The 18,796-nt window shown below is 44.8% G+C and overlaps 1 protein-coding gene across 1 annotated transcript in view; it reads right to left on the reverse strand.

Annotated features, from left to right (window-relative positions):
• WIPI2 (WD repeat domain, phosphoinositide interacting 2) overlaps nucleotides 1-18,796 on the reverse strand; it is a 73,556-nt gene that overhangs the window by 28,748 nt on the left and 26,012 nt on the right. Inside the window, exons 6-7 of the mRNA XM_082260903.1 lie at nucleotides 17,693-17,785; nucleotides 5,600-5,670 (exon numbers count right to left, since the gene is read on the reverse strand). Of these exons, the coding sequence (XP_082117029.1) occupies nucleotides 5,600-5,670; nucleotides 17,693-17,785 (164 nt within the window). The remainder of the gene's footprint in view (nucleotides 1-5,599; nucleotides 5,671-17,692; nucleotides 17,786-18,796) is intronic.

Raw genomic sequence — 18,796 nt, forward strand, 5'->3', positions numbered from 1 at the left:
CCAAAGTCACTATTTAAGCAATTTGATTCCCACATTTGCTCATTCCTATGGCAGTCCCAACCAGCTAGGTTTAGTAAGAAGATTTTACGCAGACCCTGGACTCAGGGGGTGGTTGGCCTGTCCAGACCTATATACTTACTTCCTAGCGGCTATGCTTATGCATGCCCATGTCTGGCTCATCTGACGACACTAATGCCTCAGTGGTGCTGGAGACAGCTCACTTGGGCTCCTATGAGACATTGCGTAACTTGCTCTTTAGAGGTTTGAGGTCTTCCCACCCGTATCCAACTCCTGCACTGTGTGCAGTCATTAGGGCATGGCATATAGTAATAATAAACCAAATAGCAACCGTAACTGCTGGTCCCCAATACACCCCTCTGGTTTATCTGATGCTCCCAGAATTTCAATTGATTCAGGACCCCTGGTTGTGGGCATCCAGGGGCATTAAGTACTTGAAAGGTTTAAGTGATGATGGTACTCTGGTTACGTTTGATAGCCTTCTTAAATAAATTTGATTTGCCAAATTCCTTCTAGATTTTTGCAACTCCGCCACGCCCATGAGTCACAATTCTAACATACGGCGATTTGCCTAGAACAGGATGATCTAGAGTCTCTCCTTGGAGATGAAGATCTCCACAAACCCCTTTCTACGACTTACAAAGCGTTACTGCCATCCATTCAGGTAGGCAAAAAATTTGCCAGGTAGGCAAAAAAGTAATTTCTTTTGCATTTGCGCGCTATTCTTTTTTAATATACATGTCTTTTGGTTCATAGCTGCAGCAGCTTTGGAAATACATGGGTATGCTCCCCCAAATTTTTTGCCTGTTTATTATGTATTCGGTCTGACCAGACTATCGAGGTTGAGCAGCCCTCCCCACCCCCCACATACACCTGTACTCAATCAGTGTCAATCAGTGTCCACCATCAAGTGGATATAGGAGGAGTCCCCTGTAGTGCATTTGCACATTTTTCCCAGCAAGGAGTATTATCTCCAAGGGTTAGAAAGGCTGGATTCATCTCTTTTTCATGGATAGTGTAGGACCCACTGATAATGGGGTACTTTGACGCAGTAGTGGGCTTGAGCACGATATGGCCATATGGTGGGACCAAACCCCCATTTTTATTTATGGACTCTCTTCAGATTTGATAGTAATTTCTTTTGCATTTGCGCGCTATTCTTTTTTAATATCCATTCAGGTAGGACTAGACGCTTTGAAAGCCAAGAGGTGTGGTGAGGAAAAGGATCTGGATAAGGAGAATTGGGAAGATTCCTTTCAACGCTTAAAAGTTACCAGAGGCATGTTAATCCAATTTAAGATTGTGCAGAGGATATACTTTACACCACAAAGGCTACATCCTATTTATCAGAGCATTCCAGCCCCTTGCTGGAGATGCCCAATGGAGCCTACTGGTTTTTCTCATATCTTTTGAGAGTGCCCACAAAACACAACTGTACAGGCGAGAAGTGACCACATTTATTCAAACCCTGACTACTATACCCATTCACTTGAAACTTAGTGTCTGCCTTCTGGGATTGGTTGACTCAGGGCTACTTGCACGCTGTTGGGGATACTACCATTTTATCCTAGGAAGGCCATTTTGCTTAGATGGAAATTTGATAAAGCTTCTACCTTGTCTCTTTGAAAACAGTTGGTCAATTTGGTTATAGCTCTTTATAAAGCCACCTACTACTCTGGAGGTTGTCCTAAAAAAAATTTGAGGTGTGGGACATCTGGATTAACTAAGTCTACTTCAGACCATCAAAAACATTTTTCATAGATTTCCTGCCTTGGGCCACTTGTCAGTCTAGCTGGGCAGGGGATCTGCCCCCATAAAAATAGGGCCTATTACATCCCTGGGTATGTAACTGGAGGACTACGTGCATCCTCTTTTCTGACTAAGGAATGACATTCTAAGGATGAGATGTGGCCACGAATTATTAGTTATCTTCTAACTCTTCAACTAAAAGGTGTAGACCTGAGCATTTAAGATTTAGTAAGGTAGTTACCAATTGAATGTAGCTGCGTTAGTATTTTATTTGTTATGCATCACAGCCAACGGGAATGCCCCAAGGCTATGTTTGTAATCACGGTTATAGACTCTTCAATAAAGAAGTTTAAAAAAAAAAAAAGTTGGTTTACAGGCGTCCGGGAGGCAATACTGCTGCCTCCTAGTTCGCTTGTTTTTGATCACAAGGGGGATTTTGCACAAAAATACTGCCCCCATACCCAAATTTCGGTGTAAATGGCAAGTGTAAAGGCCTGCTGACCATGACATGTGTCATTACACTGAAAGGTAAACAGAAATGGGTGTCACTACACTCTGCCAGTGTACACAAGGCCTTATAAACTGATGGAAAAAAAACTTATTCTAGAGTCTTTGGATGTTATGTTATAAATATATATATATATACATACATACATATACATACACACACACATACATACATACACACATACATACACGCACACATACAGTGGTGATCGAAAGTTTGGGCACCTCAGGTAAAAATTTTATTAATGTGCATAAAGAAGCCAAGGGAAGATGGAAAAATCTCCAAAAGGCATCAAATTACAGATTAGACATTCTTATAATATGTCAACAAAAGTTAGATTTTATTTCCATCATTGACGCTTTCAAAATTACAGAAAACAAAAAAAAAAAAAAAATGGTGTCTGCAAGAGTTTGGGCACCCTGCAGAATTTATAGCATGCACTGCCCCCTTTGCAAGGCTGAGAACTGCCAGTGTCATGGATTGTTCTCAATCATCGTCTGGGAAGACCAGGGGATGTCAATCTCAAAGGTTTTAAATGAACAGACTCATCTGACCTTGCCCCAAGAATCAGCACCATGGGATCTTCTAAGCAGTTGCCTAGAAAACTGAAACTGAAAATAGTTGACGCTCAAAAAGCTGGAGAATGCTATAAGAAGATAGCAAAGCATTTTCAGATGTCAATATCCTCTGTTCGAAATGTAATTAAGAAATGGCAGTCATCAGGAACAGTGGAAGTTAAAGCAAGATCTGGAAGACCAAGAAAAATATTTTGCAGACGCCATTTTTTGTTTTCTGTAATTTTGAAAGTGTCAATGATGGAAATAACTTTCGATCACCACTTTACATACACACACACACACACACACACACACACACACACACACACAGTATCTCACAAAAATGGGAACACCCTCATATTTTTGTAAATTTTTTTTTTATAACTTTTCATGTGATAAACACTGAAGAAATTACACTTTGCTACAATGTAAAGTAGTGAGTGTACAGCTTGAATAACAGTGTAAATTTGCTGTCCCCTCAAAATAACTCACAGCCATTAATGTCTAAACCGCTGGCCACAAAAGTGAGTACACCCCTAAGTGAAAAATGTCCAAATTGGGCCCAAAGTGTCAATATTTTGTGTGGCCACCATTATTTTCCAGTACTGCCTTAACCCTCTTGGGCATGGAGTTCAGCAGAGCCTCTCAGGTTGCCACTGGAGTCCTCTTCCACTCCTCCATGACATCATGGAGCTGGTGGATGTTAGAGACCTTGCGCTCCTCCACCTTCCCTTTGAGGATGTCCCACAAATGCTCAATAGCACAGGGCGCCAGTGGCAAACCTGCAACTTTTAGAAATGTGAAATGTGATTGCAGCGCTGCTTAAAAATATAAATACAAGAGATAAAATCTACAAAAGATCATATATTCGTAATAATCATAAAAATCATAAAATAATTTTATGATTTTTATGATTATTACGAATATATGATCTTTTGTAGATTTTATCACTTGTATTTATATTTTTAAGCAGCGCTGCAATCACATTTCACATTTCTAAAAGAGCACTTGCACTTTTTTCTGCAGCTAGCAGCTTTAACAAGAACACCCATTTATTTATAGCACTGAGTAAGCACTTTTTATTCAAACCCATAAGCGCAGGGTCACTCAGTTTTACAAACCTGCAACTTGTAGTGTTTAATGGCAAAAGCTAAACATGCTTCACAGTGCCGGGCAGTGAGCACAGGGCTGTTTCTGATTGGTTTGGTCAGAGACATTCAGGAGTTGGACTGCCTGTGCAACCTCTATAGGGTCCAGGTTATCACCTCATGCTACCAGTAGTGATGCTAGCCAAATGCAAAACTAGTGAAAAACAGTAAGAAAAGAGTAGGGGAAAAAAAAAAAAGTCAAGTGGTCTAGATCTGTAAAACCATTCCTGTTTTGGAGGTCATCTCATTGTTGCCCATGTAGTGCACCTGTTAATTTTATTAACACCAAAAGCAGCTGAAACTGATTAACAACCCCCTCTGCTACTTAACTGACCAATAGATTATTTGACTTGCTGTTATACTCTGATGAAAAAGTGTTCCTTTAAATTTATTTGAGAGATAGAGATAATATAAATACACTGAACACAATTATAAATGCAACACTTGTTTTTGCCCCCATTTTTCATGAGCTGAACTCAAAGATCTAAGACTTTTTCTATGCACACAAAAGGCTTATTTCTCCTAAATATTGTTCACAAATCTGTCTAAATCTGTCTTAGTGAGCACTTCCCGTTTGCCGAGATAATCAATCCACCTCACAGGTGTGGCATATCAAGACAGCATGATTATTGCACGTGTGCCTTAGGGGCTGGCCACAATAAAAGGCCTATCTAAAATGTGCAGTTTTATCACACTGCACTCCCCCTTCTCTCATCACCCTCCACATGCAACCCCTTCTCTCTCACCATCATCCACACCAACTCTCCCTCCTTGCCACCCTCCTCCAACCCTAGCTGTTACCTTATGGCTGCTGCAAGTGCAACCACTCCTTTACATTCAATTGCTGGGAACCCAAGTCTCTCCCCCCCCCCCCCCCACTCTCACCACTGCATCGCCAACCTTACATGACCGTACAGTTACCCAGTACAATCGTAGTAAATTGCTTTGCATCATAATTCTTGAATATATTCAAGAGATATTCTGCAGGTTTAGAAGCCTGTTAACACTCCTGAACATCTCTCAAGTAGTATAAGCCAATAGGAAGGCTTCCTAATTTCTTACCAAATATCTGCACAGCATTTGGGAAGAACTTCAGAACCATAGAATAAATATGTTTTCATGATTCTGCAGGGAGGTTAACATGTATTGCTGCTGACAGGATTAAAAATGCTTATTGAGCACCTGCTGAATGGGTCTGTCTAAGGCCCCTTGCACACGATACTCCTGTTTGAGCATCTCAAAGCTTGAAAAAGCTCAGCACGGCTTTTTTTTTTTTTTTTTTTTCTGAGCTAAAATACAGCCCATTATTTGTAATGTGCCTGGGCACATAGGCGCGTAAACAAGCACTGTGCATTCTTCAGTAAGAACAAAATAGAAAAATCTGCATTTTTGGTCAGTAATTTAAGCCTTAATGCAAATACTCGAAAATACAAAAAAAAAGGTCTGGAAAAAAGTAGATGCTCAAACTTGTGTGCAAGAGGCCAAAAGGAGATGCTCAGACAGGAGTATTGTGTGCAAGAGGCCTAATAAAGAGCATAATACATGAGAACAACACTAATACTAAACATTTTATTACACAAGTATTTCATAGAAATTAATGTAAAATATTTCTAAGTCACCTTTTCACTCCTCTCCGGAATTCAAATAGTTTTTGACCTTCTGGAATGGAAAAAACGCGAATCACTGTGCCCTAAAGGAAAAACAGAAAATTCTCAGTATTAGCACCACTGCCAAGTCAAACTTATTGCTATGCTGCAGAGCTATAGGCACTGATACCATTCTCAAATATATATATATATATATATATATATATATATATATATATATATATATATATATATATACATACAGGGAGTGCAGAATTATTAGGCAAATGAGTATTTTTGAGGATTAATTTTATTATTGAATAACAACCATGTTCTTAATGAACCCAAAAAACTCATTAGTATCAAAGCTGACTATTTTTGGAAGTCGTTTTTAGTTTGTTTTTAGTTTTAGCTATTTTAGGGGGATATCTGTGTGTGCAGGTGACTATCACTGTGCATAATTATTAGGCAACTTAACAAAAATCAAATATACAGTATACCCATTTCAATTATTTATTTTTACCAGTGAAACCAATATAACATCTCAACATTCACAAATATACATTTCTGACATTCAAAAACAAAACAAAAACAAATCAGTGACCAATATAGGCACCTTTCTTTGCAAGGACACTCAAAAGCCTGCCATCCATGGATTCTGTCAGTGTTTTGATCTGTTCACCATCAACATTGCGTGCAGCAGCAACCACAGCCTCCCAGACACTGTTCAGAGAGGTGTACTGTTTTCCCTCCTTGTAAATCTCACATTTGATGATGGACCACAGGTTCTCAATGGGGTTCAGATCAGGTGAACAAGGAGGCCATGTCATTAGCTTTTCTTCTTTTATACCCTTTATTGCCAGCCACGCTGTGGAGTACTTGGACGTGTGTGATGGAGCATTGTCCTGCATGAAAATCATGTTTTTCTTGAAGGATGCAGACTTCTTCCTGTACCACTGCTTGAAGAAGGTGTCTTCCAGAAACTGGCAGTAGGACTGGGAGTTGAGCTTGACTCCATCCTCAACCCGAAAAGGCCCCGCAAGCTCATCTTTGATGATACCAGCCCAAACCAGTACTCCACCTCCACCTTGCTGGCATCTGAGTCGGACTGGAGCTCTCTGCCCTTTACCAATCCAGCCACGGGCCCATCCATCTGGCCCATCAAGACTCACTCTCATTTCATCAGTCCATAAAACCTTTGAAAAATCAGTCTTGAGATATTTCTTGGCCCAGTCTTGACGTTTCAGCTTGTGTGTCTTGTTCAGTGGTGGTCGTCTTTCAGCCTTTCTTACCTTGGCCATGTCTCTGAGTATTGCACACCTTGTGCTTTTGGGCACTCCAGTGATGTTGCAGCTCTGAAATATGGCTAAACGCTTGACTTTTCTCAGTTCATGGGCTGTTATTTTGCGCCTTGGTTTTTCCACACGCTTCTTGCGACCCTGTTGACTATTTTGAATGAAATGCTTGATTGTTCGATGATCACGCTTCAGAAGCTTTGCAATTTTAAGAGTGCTGCATCCCTCTGCAAGATATCTCACTATTTTTGACTTTTCTGAGCCTGTCAAGTCCTTCTTTTGACCCATTTTGCCCAAGGAAAGGAAGTTGCCTAATAATTATGCACACCTGATATAGGGTGTTGATGTCATTAGACCACACCCCTTCTCATTACAGAGATGCACATCACCTAATATGCTTAATTGGTAGTAGGCTTTCGAGCCTATACAGCTTGGAGTAAGACAACATGCATAAAGAGGATGATGTGGTCAAAATACTCATTTGCCTAATATCGGATGCCTGCACCTCCTGCTGCTTATATCCCCTTTGGCCACATCTTATCCCTTCTTAGGCTAGGCTCACATCTGTGCGGGTATGCATGTAAAATCGCACGCATTCCCGCACCTGTTTACAAAACATGGTACTTTAACCACTTGCCGACCAGGCCATAGCTGAATGACGGCTACAGCATGGTCGGCTTATTCTGGGAGGGCATACAATGATGCACACGGAAGTTTGTTTGCTTGCCGGGTCCACGGGACCCGGCGCATCTCGGATCATAGTAAAGGGCCAATTACAGCGGCCCTTTACCACGTGATCACTCTGTCCAATGACTGAGCGATTGGTTGTCCACAAACCGGCGCATGTCCAGTTCAATTCTCTTCTCTCACGCTGTGCCCAGCAATTGTACACTGCAGCACTGCTCACCCCTGCCTCATCCTTGCCTCAATCACGCCAATCATGCCAATCTGTGCCCACCCATGCCACGTCAGTGTTCATCTGTGCCATGTCCATACCACATCAGTGCTCATCTGTGCCACACAAAAGTGTGATGGGTAGTCAGGAAATTCAATTTGTAATTTTATGTCCTTCGAGCACCTGACGTTGCTCCCTGCATGTTGGGCCTCTGTATGTGGTCAGGCTGTCTAAAAATCTCACATATGTGGTATTGCCATACTTAGGAGGAGTAGCAGAATGTATTTTGGGGTTTAATCTTTTTATTTACATGTGTTGAGTTAGAGAAATCTTTTAAATGGACAACTGTGTAAAAAAAAAAAAAAAAACCCCACAGCACGTATTTTCATTTTCTTTACACATTTTCCAAAACCTTGTGGAAAAAAAAAAAAAAAAAAAAACATGTTTAAAAGACTCAGAATGCCTCCTAGATTATGTGTTGGGATGTTTGCTTTCCGAAATGAGGTCATTTTGTGGGGGTTTCCATTACTGTCCTGGTGCTCCAGGGCCTTCAAAAGTGTAATAGGTTTTCAGGACATTAGGTGTGTAATTTATGCTCTTAGAACGCCTGGAGGTGCTACTTAGATGTTGTGCCTCTGTATGGGGCCAGGCTACATGTGGTATCACCATACTCAGGAGTAGCAGCAGAATGTTTTTTGGGGTGTAGTTTCAAGTATGCCTATACAGTGTGTGAGAAATAACTTGGTAATAGACAATTTTGTGAAAATAAAAAAATCTTAATTTTGCAAACAATTGTGGGAAAAAGTTACAACTTCAAAAAACTCACCATGCCTTACTAAATACCTTGGAATGTCCATTTTCAAAAAAGGGGTCATTTGGGGGTATTTATAAAAAAAATGGGCTGCCGTGGCTGCACAATTGCCAGACGCAGAGCTGCATAGATGTGAATCAGGCTTTAGACAGCTGGCATCAGAACAAGTGCCCCATCTGGAAGATTTACCATCATTATTTCAATGACAACTCAGGATTGGACCCTCTCTCACTCCCAATTCTGGTGACATGTGTCATCAGGATTGGAAGTGAGAGAAAATCAAATCCTGACAAATAGATCTCCCCAGTTAAGACACAAAACAAAACCCTTTTATCAAAACAATTAAATGCGATACTTTTGCTAAAAACAAAATCTTTGGTCTTGCAGAGCTACTAATGCTGGTACAATCTTCAGCATCCAACACTTAGGTTATGATCACACCTCAGGGGTTTTGATCACACCTCAGGGGTTTTGAAATCACAGGCAGAATCGGAGCAAATCTGCCTGTGATTTAAAAGTGCTGAGGTGTGAATGACAAATTTGCATGAATGCACATTTGAGATGCAATTTATTTAAAATGGCAGCAAAAATCACATTGCGTTTCTGGCGTGATAAATCGCACTGCAATCGCCCAAAAGTAGCTCCTGAATTTTTTTTGGGCAATAAGCTTCACGCGATGCGGGTTGCCGCAATTTATCGCATGACAATCGCAGCAGAACCACACCACGATTTTAAGTATAATTCACATGAATGGCACCTCAAATGTGCATTCTGCGATTTGTAAGTGACTTACAGCTGTAATCGCAGCAAAAGGTGGCGCTACAAAGTATTAACTTAAGGGGGCTGAATAATTTTGCACGCCCAATTTTTCAGTTTTTTATTTGTTAAAGTTTGAAATATCCAATAAATTTCCTTCCACTTCATGATTGTGTCCCACTTGTTGATTCTTCACAAAAAATTACAGTTTTATATCTTTAGGTTTGAAGCCTGACATGTGGCAAAAGGTTGCAAAGTTCAAGGGGGCCGAATACTTCGCTAGGCACTGTGTGCCTCGGTTTTCTTCCTCCAATGTGGTTGATGCAAAACGGCCTGCCTGGGTTTGTCAACTTGGAGCTGTTCAGCTTCATTGTTGGATGAGGACCACCACCACATGCGCCTGTTATGGCACATAATTGATTGATCTGTTACTGAAGATTTTAAAGGTTTTATTTGTGGTGAGGGGCACAAGATTGTTTGGACAGTTTTCTACCTTTTTTTTTATTTTCCTCTTTGATTTAATTTGATTTTCAAACTGTCCACTTGCAATTTATATTGCACTTTTGACTGGTCACATATAAAACAGAATTTTTGTAAAATCTTACCTGTAAAATTCCTTTCTCTGAGTCCTCCGACAGTCGCCGCCTCCTCTAGGTCCTCACTGTTGGGTATTGTCTTCCTATCCGTAGGAATAGCTAGGCATATAGACTTAGTCCAAAGACAAAAGGCATTAGCATATACACACCCATGGGGGCTGTCCCATCCGGTCAATACCCCCCCTGCATCACCACTCCCAACTCAGTTTGGTAGCATAGCAGTAGGTAACAAGAACCCCAAAAGAGGGGCGGGGGCGGCGACTGTCGGACGACTCAGAGAAAGGAATTTTACAGGTAAGATTTTACAAAAATTCCGTTTTCTCTTACGTCCTCCGACAGTCGCCGCCTCTAAGTCCTCACTGTTGCTATGTCCCAAAGCAGTATAGACATGAGGGGTGGGAGACGCAACCGTAGAAAAGGCAACGCAGTACGCACATCAGAGAAAGGAATCTTACATGCACCGTAAGAGAACCACCTGGGCAACAGAAAACAACAATGCTCAACAGGAGCAACAGCCCAGGAAAGCAAATGCCAACAGCCAGGGACCCAGAGAAAAATTCAAGGGTCAGTAATGGCACTGCCGCACTGAGAACTTTGCGGCCAAAAGAAGCATCAGCTGATGCCAGAACGTCTACTTTGTAGAACTTGGAAAAAGTGTGCCCCGACGACCAAGTCGCCGCCTTGCACACCTGGGCCACCGAAGCCCGATACCAATAGGCCCAGGATGCACTCAAAGACCTGGTAGAGTGCGCCTTAACAGGGAAGGGCGGAACCCGTTCCTTCAAGGCGTAAGCCTGCTCAATGGTCTGTCTGATCCATTTGGCAATAGTTGCTGCGGACGCAGCCATGCCCTTCCGAGATCCCTCAGGAAGGACAAAGAGGGAATCCGTCTTTCGAAAGGATTCCGTAGACGACAGGTAAACCCTGATCGCCCTGACAACGTCCAAGGAATGCAACGCAATCTCCTTTGGATGTTTAGGCTTCGTACAAAGCGAAGGCAGGACAATGTCCTCATTAAGGTGAAATTCAGAGATCACCTTGGGAGGGAAGGAAGGAAGGATGGGGTTGGTCGCAATACCACCTTATCCTTGTGAATTATCAAGTAAGGGGAGCGGCAAGACAACACCGCCAGCTCCGACATTCTGCGAGCCGAAGTGATCGCCACTAGAAAAGCAACCTTTTTCGACAGCAGAGGCAACGATATTTCCCTGATGTTTTCAAAGGGAGCACGCTGCAACGCGGACAGAACCAAGTTCAAGTCCCATGGAGGTAAAGGCTCCTTCCTGGGAGGAGCCAGATGTCGCACACCTTGAATGAAAGTGCGCACCAAGGAATGAGACGCCACAGGGCATTGGAAAAGAACAGCCAGTGCAGACACCTGGCCCTTTATCGTGGCCAGCGCCAGGCGCTGATCCACTCCAGACTGGAGGAAAGCCAAAATTCTCGACACCGAGTAAGAACGAGGGGAGAACCCCCTAGACTCACACCAGGTGAAATAGGCTTTCCAGGTACGGTAATAGATCTTACCAGAGGAGGATTTCCTAGCCTTGATCAGGGTAGGGATAACCTCAGGGGATAGACCCTTGTCCTCCAAGACCTGGGTCTCAACAGCCAGGCCGTTAAAGCCAGCGACTGTGAAGCAGAATGGAAGATCGGACCTTGAGACAGGAGATCTTCCCGCAGAGGCAGACGCCACGGAGGCGCCACTGCCAGGTGAACAATGTCGGCGTACCAAGACCGGCGAGGCCAGTCCGGCGCCACCTGAATCACCATGTGCGGTTCCGAGACCAATCTGTGAAGGAACCGGGATAGTAACTGAATCGGAGGAAAGGCGTACATCAGACGATACTGATGCCAAGGGGCCACCAACGCATCCGAGGCGTCCGCCAACGGATCGCACGTTCTTGCCACGAACCTTCCCACCTTTCGATTTAGCCGGGATGAGAACAGATCCACATCCGGGGATCCCCACCTCGCACACAGCATCTGAAAGACCTCCGGGTGTAGGGACCATTCCCCCTGGTCCAGGGTCTGGCGGCTCAGATAGTCGGCCTGCCAATTTTCCACACCCGGAATGTGAACTGCCGAGATCGCCGGGACATGAGTCTCGGCCCAAGACAGAAAATCGGTCACCTCCCGGGCCGCTCGAGCACTCCTGGTGTCCCCCTGGTGGTTGATGTAAGCCACCGCGGTAGCATTGTCCGTCTGTACGCAAACAGGCAGGCCCTGGAGACGGTCCGACCACTGGAAGAGACAGAGTTTTCTCGCTCGTAGTTCCAGCACATTTATCGGGAGGGAGGATTCCTCCTCCGACCAAGTGCCCTGGGCAGACAGGTTGCCCAGGACTCCACCCCAGCCCGACAGGCTGGCGTCCGTGGTAACCACTGTCCACACCAACGGGCGGAAGGACTTGCCTTCCGCCACCGACGGGGACTGGATCCACCACAGAAGAGCCAATCTGGTCTGGCGACTCAAGGAGACATCCAGATCCAAGGACTGAGGAAGTCTGTCCCACCTGGCCAGGATCTCCATCTGGAGAGCCCGCGTGTGGAACTGGGCAAAGGGAATCGCCTCGAAGGCCGACACCATCAACCCCAGGTCCCGCATGCAGGTCCTGAGTGACGAGGACGGATTGTCCCTGAGGGACCCGAGTTCGTCCCGCAAAGTCCGGAGCTTGTCCTCAGGCAAGAATACCTTTGCCTGAGCAGAGTCCAGAACCATTCCCAGATAGGGAAGGCGAAGCGACGGAGACAACGCTGATTTTTGAACGTTGATGGTCCATCCGAACTCCTGGAGCGTCTCTGTACCGTGATGGACAGATCACGCACAAGGTCCTGACTGGCACGCTATCTCAGAAGCAGATCGTCCAGGTACCCCAGGACCGCAATGCCCTGGGCCCGCAGCAGGCCCAGGACCGGTGCCAACACCTTGGTAAACACCCTGGGCGCCGAAGCTAGACCGAACGGTAACGCCACAAACTGGTAGTGGTCCTCTGCGATAGCGAACCGAAGGTACCGCTGATGACCCTCGAAAATGGGGATGTGCAGGTACGCATCCTTCAGATCTATCGAAGCCAGGAATTCTCCTGGACTCAAGGAGGCCACCACCGAATGGAGAGACTTTATTCGAAACTTCCGAACACGCACGAAGCGGTTCAGCGCTTTCAGGTCCAGAATAGGACGCACTTTGCCCTCCTTCCTGGGCACAGTGAACAGATTCGAATAAAACCCCCGAAACCTGTCCCGATGAGGCACCGGGACAACCACCCCCTGAGCAAAAAGGTCCTTCACCGCTTGATGCAAGTCCTGCAGACGCCCTGGAAGAAGATGGAGATTGGAGGGAAAGAATCTTTCCGCCGGCCTGGAAAGGAATTCGATCTTGTAACCTGATCGAACGATTTCCTGGTCCCACCTTTCCGAAATCCGGAGCAGCCAAGGCCGGAGGAAACCGCGCAAACGTCCCCCCACCCCTGAAATGGGTGAGGGCGCCCCTTCAGGCAGAGGCGGATTGTCCCGCCGAGCCGGCATTGCCGGCCTTCTGCTTACCCGCCCAGGGTTTCGTCTGGTTGCCCTGGGCCTTGAAGGGCTTGCCCTTGGATTGGTTCCGAAAGGCACGAAAGGACCCCTGATTGGATCTAGGCGCAGAACCCCGCTTGCCTCGGAAAGACTTGTTCTTCGGGTTCTGGGGCAGCATAGTGCTCTTGCATCCCCGTGACGCCTTTTACCAGAGTATCCAGCGCCTCGCCAAAAAGGCGAGAGCCAGCATAGGGAAAATCAGCAACTGTTTTCCGTGAGGACTGGTCGGCCGACCAGCTCTTTAGCCATATCAGTCGCCGGTTAAGTACCGCGACACTAGAGAGGCGAGCCACCAAGGGGGCCTCATTTAAGGCTGCATCACACAAATACATGACTCCTTGGTGGATCTGATCCACCATTTCCAGTCGGGCAGGCGGCACGTCATCAGACACGAGATTGCTTATAAGCATCTTAGTCCAATCAGCCACCGCCTGAGCCACCAGAACGGACGCGAAAACAGGTTTGAGCAACGAACCCGCCACCGTATAGGAATGGCGGGCTAGAGACTCCAACCGCCGGTCCGCGGGATCCCGGAAAACTGGGGTATCCTCAGTAGGAACCAAGGTAGCCTTGTTCAACACAGCCACAGTGTGGTCCACCTGTGGAGGCACACACCATCGCGATTCCGTAGCCGACGCAAAAGGATAAAGCAATTTGAACCGACTAGGTACCAGGAATAAACGTTTTAACGTGCGCCACATTTCATTAACAGTGTAATGAAATTCAGCTGGGCAGGGAAAAACCTGCGCAGAATCCATGGCTCAAGTTATCAAAAAACAAACTACAGTGCAAAAAACAGTGTACTGTCCCCTTAAATAGCGCTGCGGAGTGCGCAGCCCACCGCTACTGTCACAGCTATGAAAGACCCCCAAAGGAGAAAAGAAACTGAGCCAGAAGCAATATACAGAGGGAGATTGAGAGGGATAACCTGCAGAGCCCGCAGAGCGTTGCTACCAGTGTCCTTGCTGCTGATGGAAAAGGAAGTGCTGCTGGAGAGGGCTGGACTATAAGCCAGACCCCAGGGAAAATGGCTGCCCCATAGGGATGCATTGGAGGCTACGCCAAAATGGCCGTTGACCCGATCGTTCCACCGCCCACAAAATGGCGGCGGATGGCGCCAAAATGACAAGCATGATCGCCCCAGAGGAGCTATACATGTGTGCCCACAGTAAAGATGGCGGACCGCGCGAAAATGCACCGCTGCGGTCGCCGCACACGCACAAACGTCTGCACCCCCAACATGCACCTAAGGTGACACAGGGACAGGGACCCCCAAGGCAACATACAGGTCTGCACAAACGAACCCCGCAGGGATCGCACAGGGAGTCACACAGGCACAGACACGGGGGAACATACAGCAACACAGACTGTCACCCCAAACAGAAGCCCCACACAGAAAAGTACTTACCTGTACCAGATGGCGTGGGGAGCCTCTATGCACGGAAAACCTCTGTCCTCATCTGGCAGGGAGTGCCGTGAGCCAGGGACATGACGCTGCAGCACCGCAGACGAGTCCTGTGAGGTAGCCACCTCACGGCTGCATCCCTGTAGCAAACAGGGATGGGTCGTTCATAATGCCAGGGCGAACCATAGCTGAACGCTCGATGGCGGGCTGGGGGTCCATCTGACCCTTGTGCTCTGGAGAACCAGGGCGGTCAGTCCGAATCCCAGCACCGCATGATCCATCTTCATCCGAAGAGAAGACTAACACTAGAAGCTGACAAAATAAACAGCTAGTAAAGTAAAAGAAAAAACTGACATTTTCAAAGAAAATCAAATAAAAGATTAGGAAGGCTGAGACTGAAGCCCCAGCACAAGGGAAGCCTGACTATTCCTGACGCTAGGCAAATTAAAACTGAGTTGGGAGTGGTGATGCAGGGGAGGTATTGACCGGATGGGACAGCCCCCATGGGTGTGTATATGCTAATGCCTTTTGTCTTTGGACTAGTCTATATGCCTAGCTATTCCTACGGATAGGAAGACAATACCCAACAGTGAGGACTTAGAGGAGGCGGGGACTGTCGGAGGACGTAAGAGAAATTTGATTTTCAACACTCATCAATTCATTCAGTTGACAGTGCACTTTACATGTAATCCATTTTTTGCCTTTGGATTGTTCACATTTGTTTTTTTAGCACTCATTAAATTATCTATCTGGTAGCACACCTGTTGTATGTGTATATACAATTTATACTGTATAGCTGTAAGTTAGTCAATATAACCATTAGCCTGGGGATAGAGAACGCCATAAAACACAAACCACCTGCTGATGTCAATAGGCAGAAACTGCGGATTTCATGTGAGTTCCCCATTTATTTATATCATGCAAACATCCTTCAGGATATTTCTTTCTCTAGGATCTCTAATGCTATAATGGTAGCAATTCTAGGGAACATGGATAAACAACTGTTAACACTGTTAAATTATCTTTTTGTTTGTATACTCTAGAATTACAGATCAGCAATCGACAACTGCAAAATGGATACAAAAGTTAAAGACATCATAAATCTCCCTGCCTTCTTCACCTTGTGTTTTCACCTACATATGTACATTGATCATGTAGTTTAATGGTGTAATTTGTTGTCTGCAGTAGAGTAAATCTTCACATTCCTGTGTCAGCAGTTAGTTTGTGTAGAACTATGTCACATGGCACTGCACAGGTTGCACCTCTGCCTGTAGTGTAAGAACTGGTTTCCTTCAAAGAAACTATATATACACCACAATCCCTGGGTCTCTCAGTCTAGTGCTGTGCAGGTGCAGTAATCAGCACCTGACTGATCTGAAATCACAGACACTATTTTTTTTTTCACATTAGCACTCCCGCACATGTAATGTGGCACAAAATGGATGGCAAAGTATGCACTGGACAAGTTGACTCGCCCCTATGGAAATTAGGGACAGGCTAGTTGCCACAAAGCATTGACATGATTTGGGGAAATCGATCAGCCATAACACTACTATCTGCAGCCATAACATGTAAGCCCGTCATTACAAGGTAAAGCAAAGGGAACAGGGAAATTTACCTACACGAATACCTAGTTAAAACAACAAAAACATTTGGCATCATTTACCTTGAGTAAAGATATCTGGATGATGCCTGCAGCTACTGGCCATATCCAGATATCTTTTTTATTTCTTCAGCTGGCGACTCCCTACATTGTAAAAGCCATCACAGCAGCTGTTTAGCCGCTTGATTGCTTTAACAGGCGGCGGGATGGGACGCGATGCCCCCCCCCCCTTATTGCCACCTTCTGGTGCTTTTCTGGTCTCTCCCATGCGATCAGGGAGACTGAGAATGAATCCGCCGGCGGTTTACCATGGAGCTGGCTGTGGACCAGATGGTCCCCAGCCATCTCTATGACCCTCGAAAGCCAAAAGTGGCGTCATGACTTCCGGCTCTGGCAGATGTAAACACTGCCATTTTTTTTGCTAGAAAGCCTGAGACCAATGTTATTGTTTTTTGATCGCAGGTTTTCCAGCATAGAGGAGAGATGTTTACATTTCCTTGTAATAGGAATAAAAGTGATCAAAAAATAAAAAATAAGAGAAAGTGTAAGAGAATGTGTAAAAATAAACATAAAATAAATAATAAAATAAACAATCATAATAAAAAAAAAAAAAAATGTAAAGTGCCCCATGCACACAGAAGCGAAAACATAGGTAGGGTGCGTATGAAAACGGCATTTAAATCACACACGTGAGATACTGCTGCAATCGTTAGCGCTAGAGCAATATTTCTAGTGCCAGACCTTCTCTGTATCGCTAAACTGGTAACCTGTAAAAAATGTTTAACTGTCACCTATGGAGATTTTTTTTAAGTATTCTAGTTTGGCGCCATTCCACGAGTGTGCGCAATTTTAAAAGCGTGACATGTTTGGTATCTACCTACTCAGCGTAACACCAACTTTCACTTTATATTAAAAAATTGGAGTAAATATTGTGTTTAAGGTTTTTTTTTTTTTTTAATAGGGTTTGAAAAATTGCTGCGCTAATACTGTGTGACATAAAAAATTGCAATGACTGCCATTACCTAGGCTCTCTGCTAAAAATTATATTCTATATAAAAAGTTTGGGGGTTCTGAGTAATTTTCTAGCAAAAATGATGATTTATACACGTAGGAGAGAAAAGCCAGAATTGGCTTGGGTGGCAAGTGGTTAAGTGTACAATGCCTTTAAGACAGGAAAAACTTGGACTTACCTTTTCTGATGCTGTTGCTAGTTTTGTGCCACTTGCATCAAACGCTAAAGCTGCCAAAGGGCTGTCATGAGCAGGGATCATATTAGCAGCTCTCTGTAAAACATTAAAATAATGTTTAACTGTTACATTGTACTGCAAAACGTGTTACGATTTCCTCCATTTATCCATAAAGCACATCACCTACACACAAAATATCTAAATTATATATAGTCTGTAATTCTAATACTTTTTTGTAACATAAGAGAAAAATGTGCAGTCAGCTGTTTTAGTCAAAAACAAAAGCAGAGAAGTGCCTCTAAGTGCAGTAAGAGGATGTATTTTAATAAACCCCACAACAGGGCTACTTACAAATAGATCTGTAAAAAATAGGCTTGAAAAGGGAGCATGCATGCCCCTATGTGGTAAAGCACATGCTCCGAAAGGCATTGCATTCTGGTCCTGGCGGTGTTCCACCCGCTTCAGGAAGGACTTCGGGCCGGCTTTCTCCATTGTAGGTAGCCCTGTTGTGGGGTTTATTAAAATACACTCTTACTGCGCTTGGAGGCGCTTCTCTTTTTTTTTTTTGTCTGTATATATCCAGAGTCTGCTAAACTCCACAAAGAAGCCTGCCCTAGTGCGTTGGACATTTTTGGACTGTATGGGCTTATACCTTATAACTACATTTCTTGCATATTAGGTATTATGACCAAGCCTCTGCGCCTAAAACCTCCTTTTCTTGTTTGTATCCAGCTGTTTCTTAGTGCACGCTTATTCTTAAAAAAAAAAAAAACACACAAACACATCTGTGACAACACAAACTTAAAGCGTTTGTTACCCCCCCCCCCCAAAAAAAAAAAAAAAAAAGACCCTGTTCCTTTAAAGCATGTTGCATAGCACAGTGCCTGTGCTGTGTAATTTGGCCCACTGTATCACCCGAAATATCTGGTTGATCCTGGCAGTTTCTGCCCTCCCTCTAAACTGACCACGGTATATCATGGCTGCTGAGCCCTGACACCGTGCTCAGTGTACGTGCCTCTTTGAGCCGCAGCCCTGCACTGTCCTCCTCCCCCCTCCTTTCCTGCTCCTGTGTCAGGTGCCCGTCCCCTCCCCTACTGCTGCTGAAAA

Source organism: Pelophylax lessonae (assembly GCF_965119305.1).
Source record: "Pelophylax lessonae genome assembly, chromosome: 6".
Taxonomy (NCBI): domain Eukaryota; kingdom Metazoa; phylum Chordata; class Amphibia; order Anura; family Ranidae; genus Pelophylax; species Pelophylax lessonae.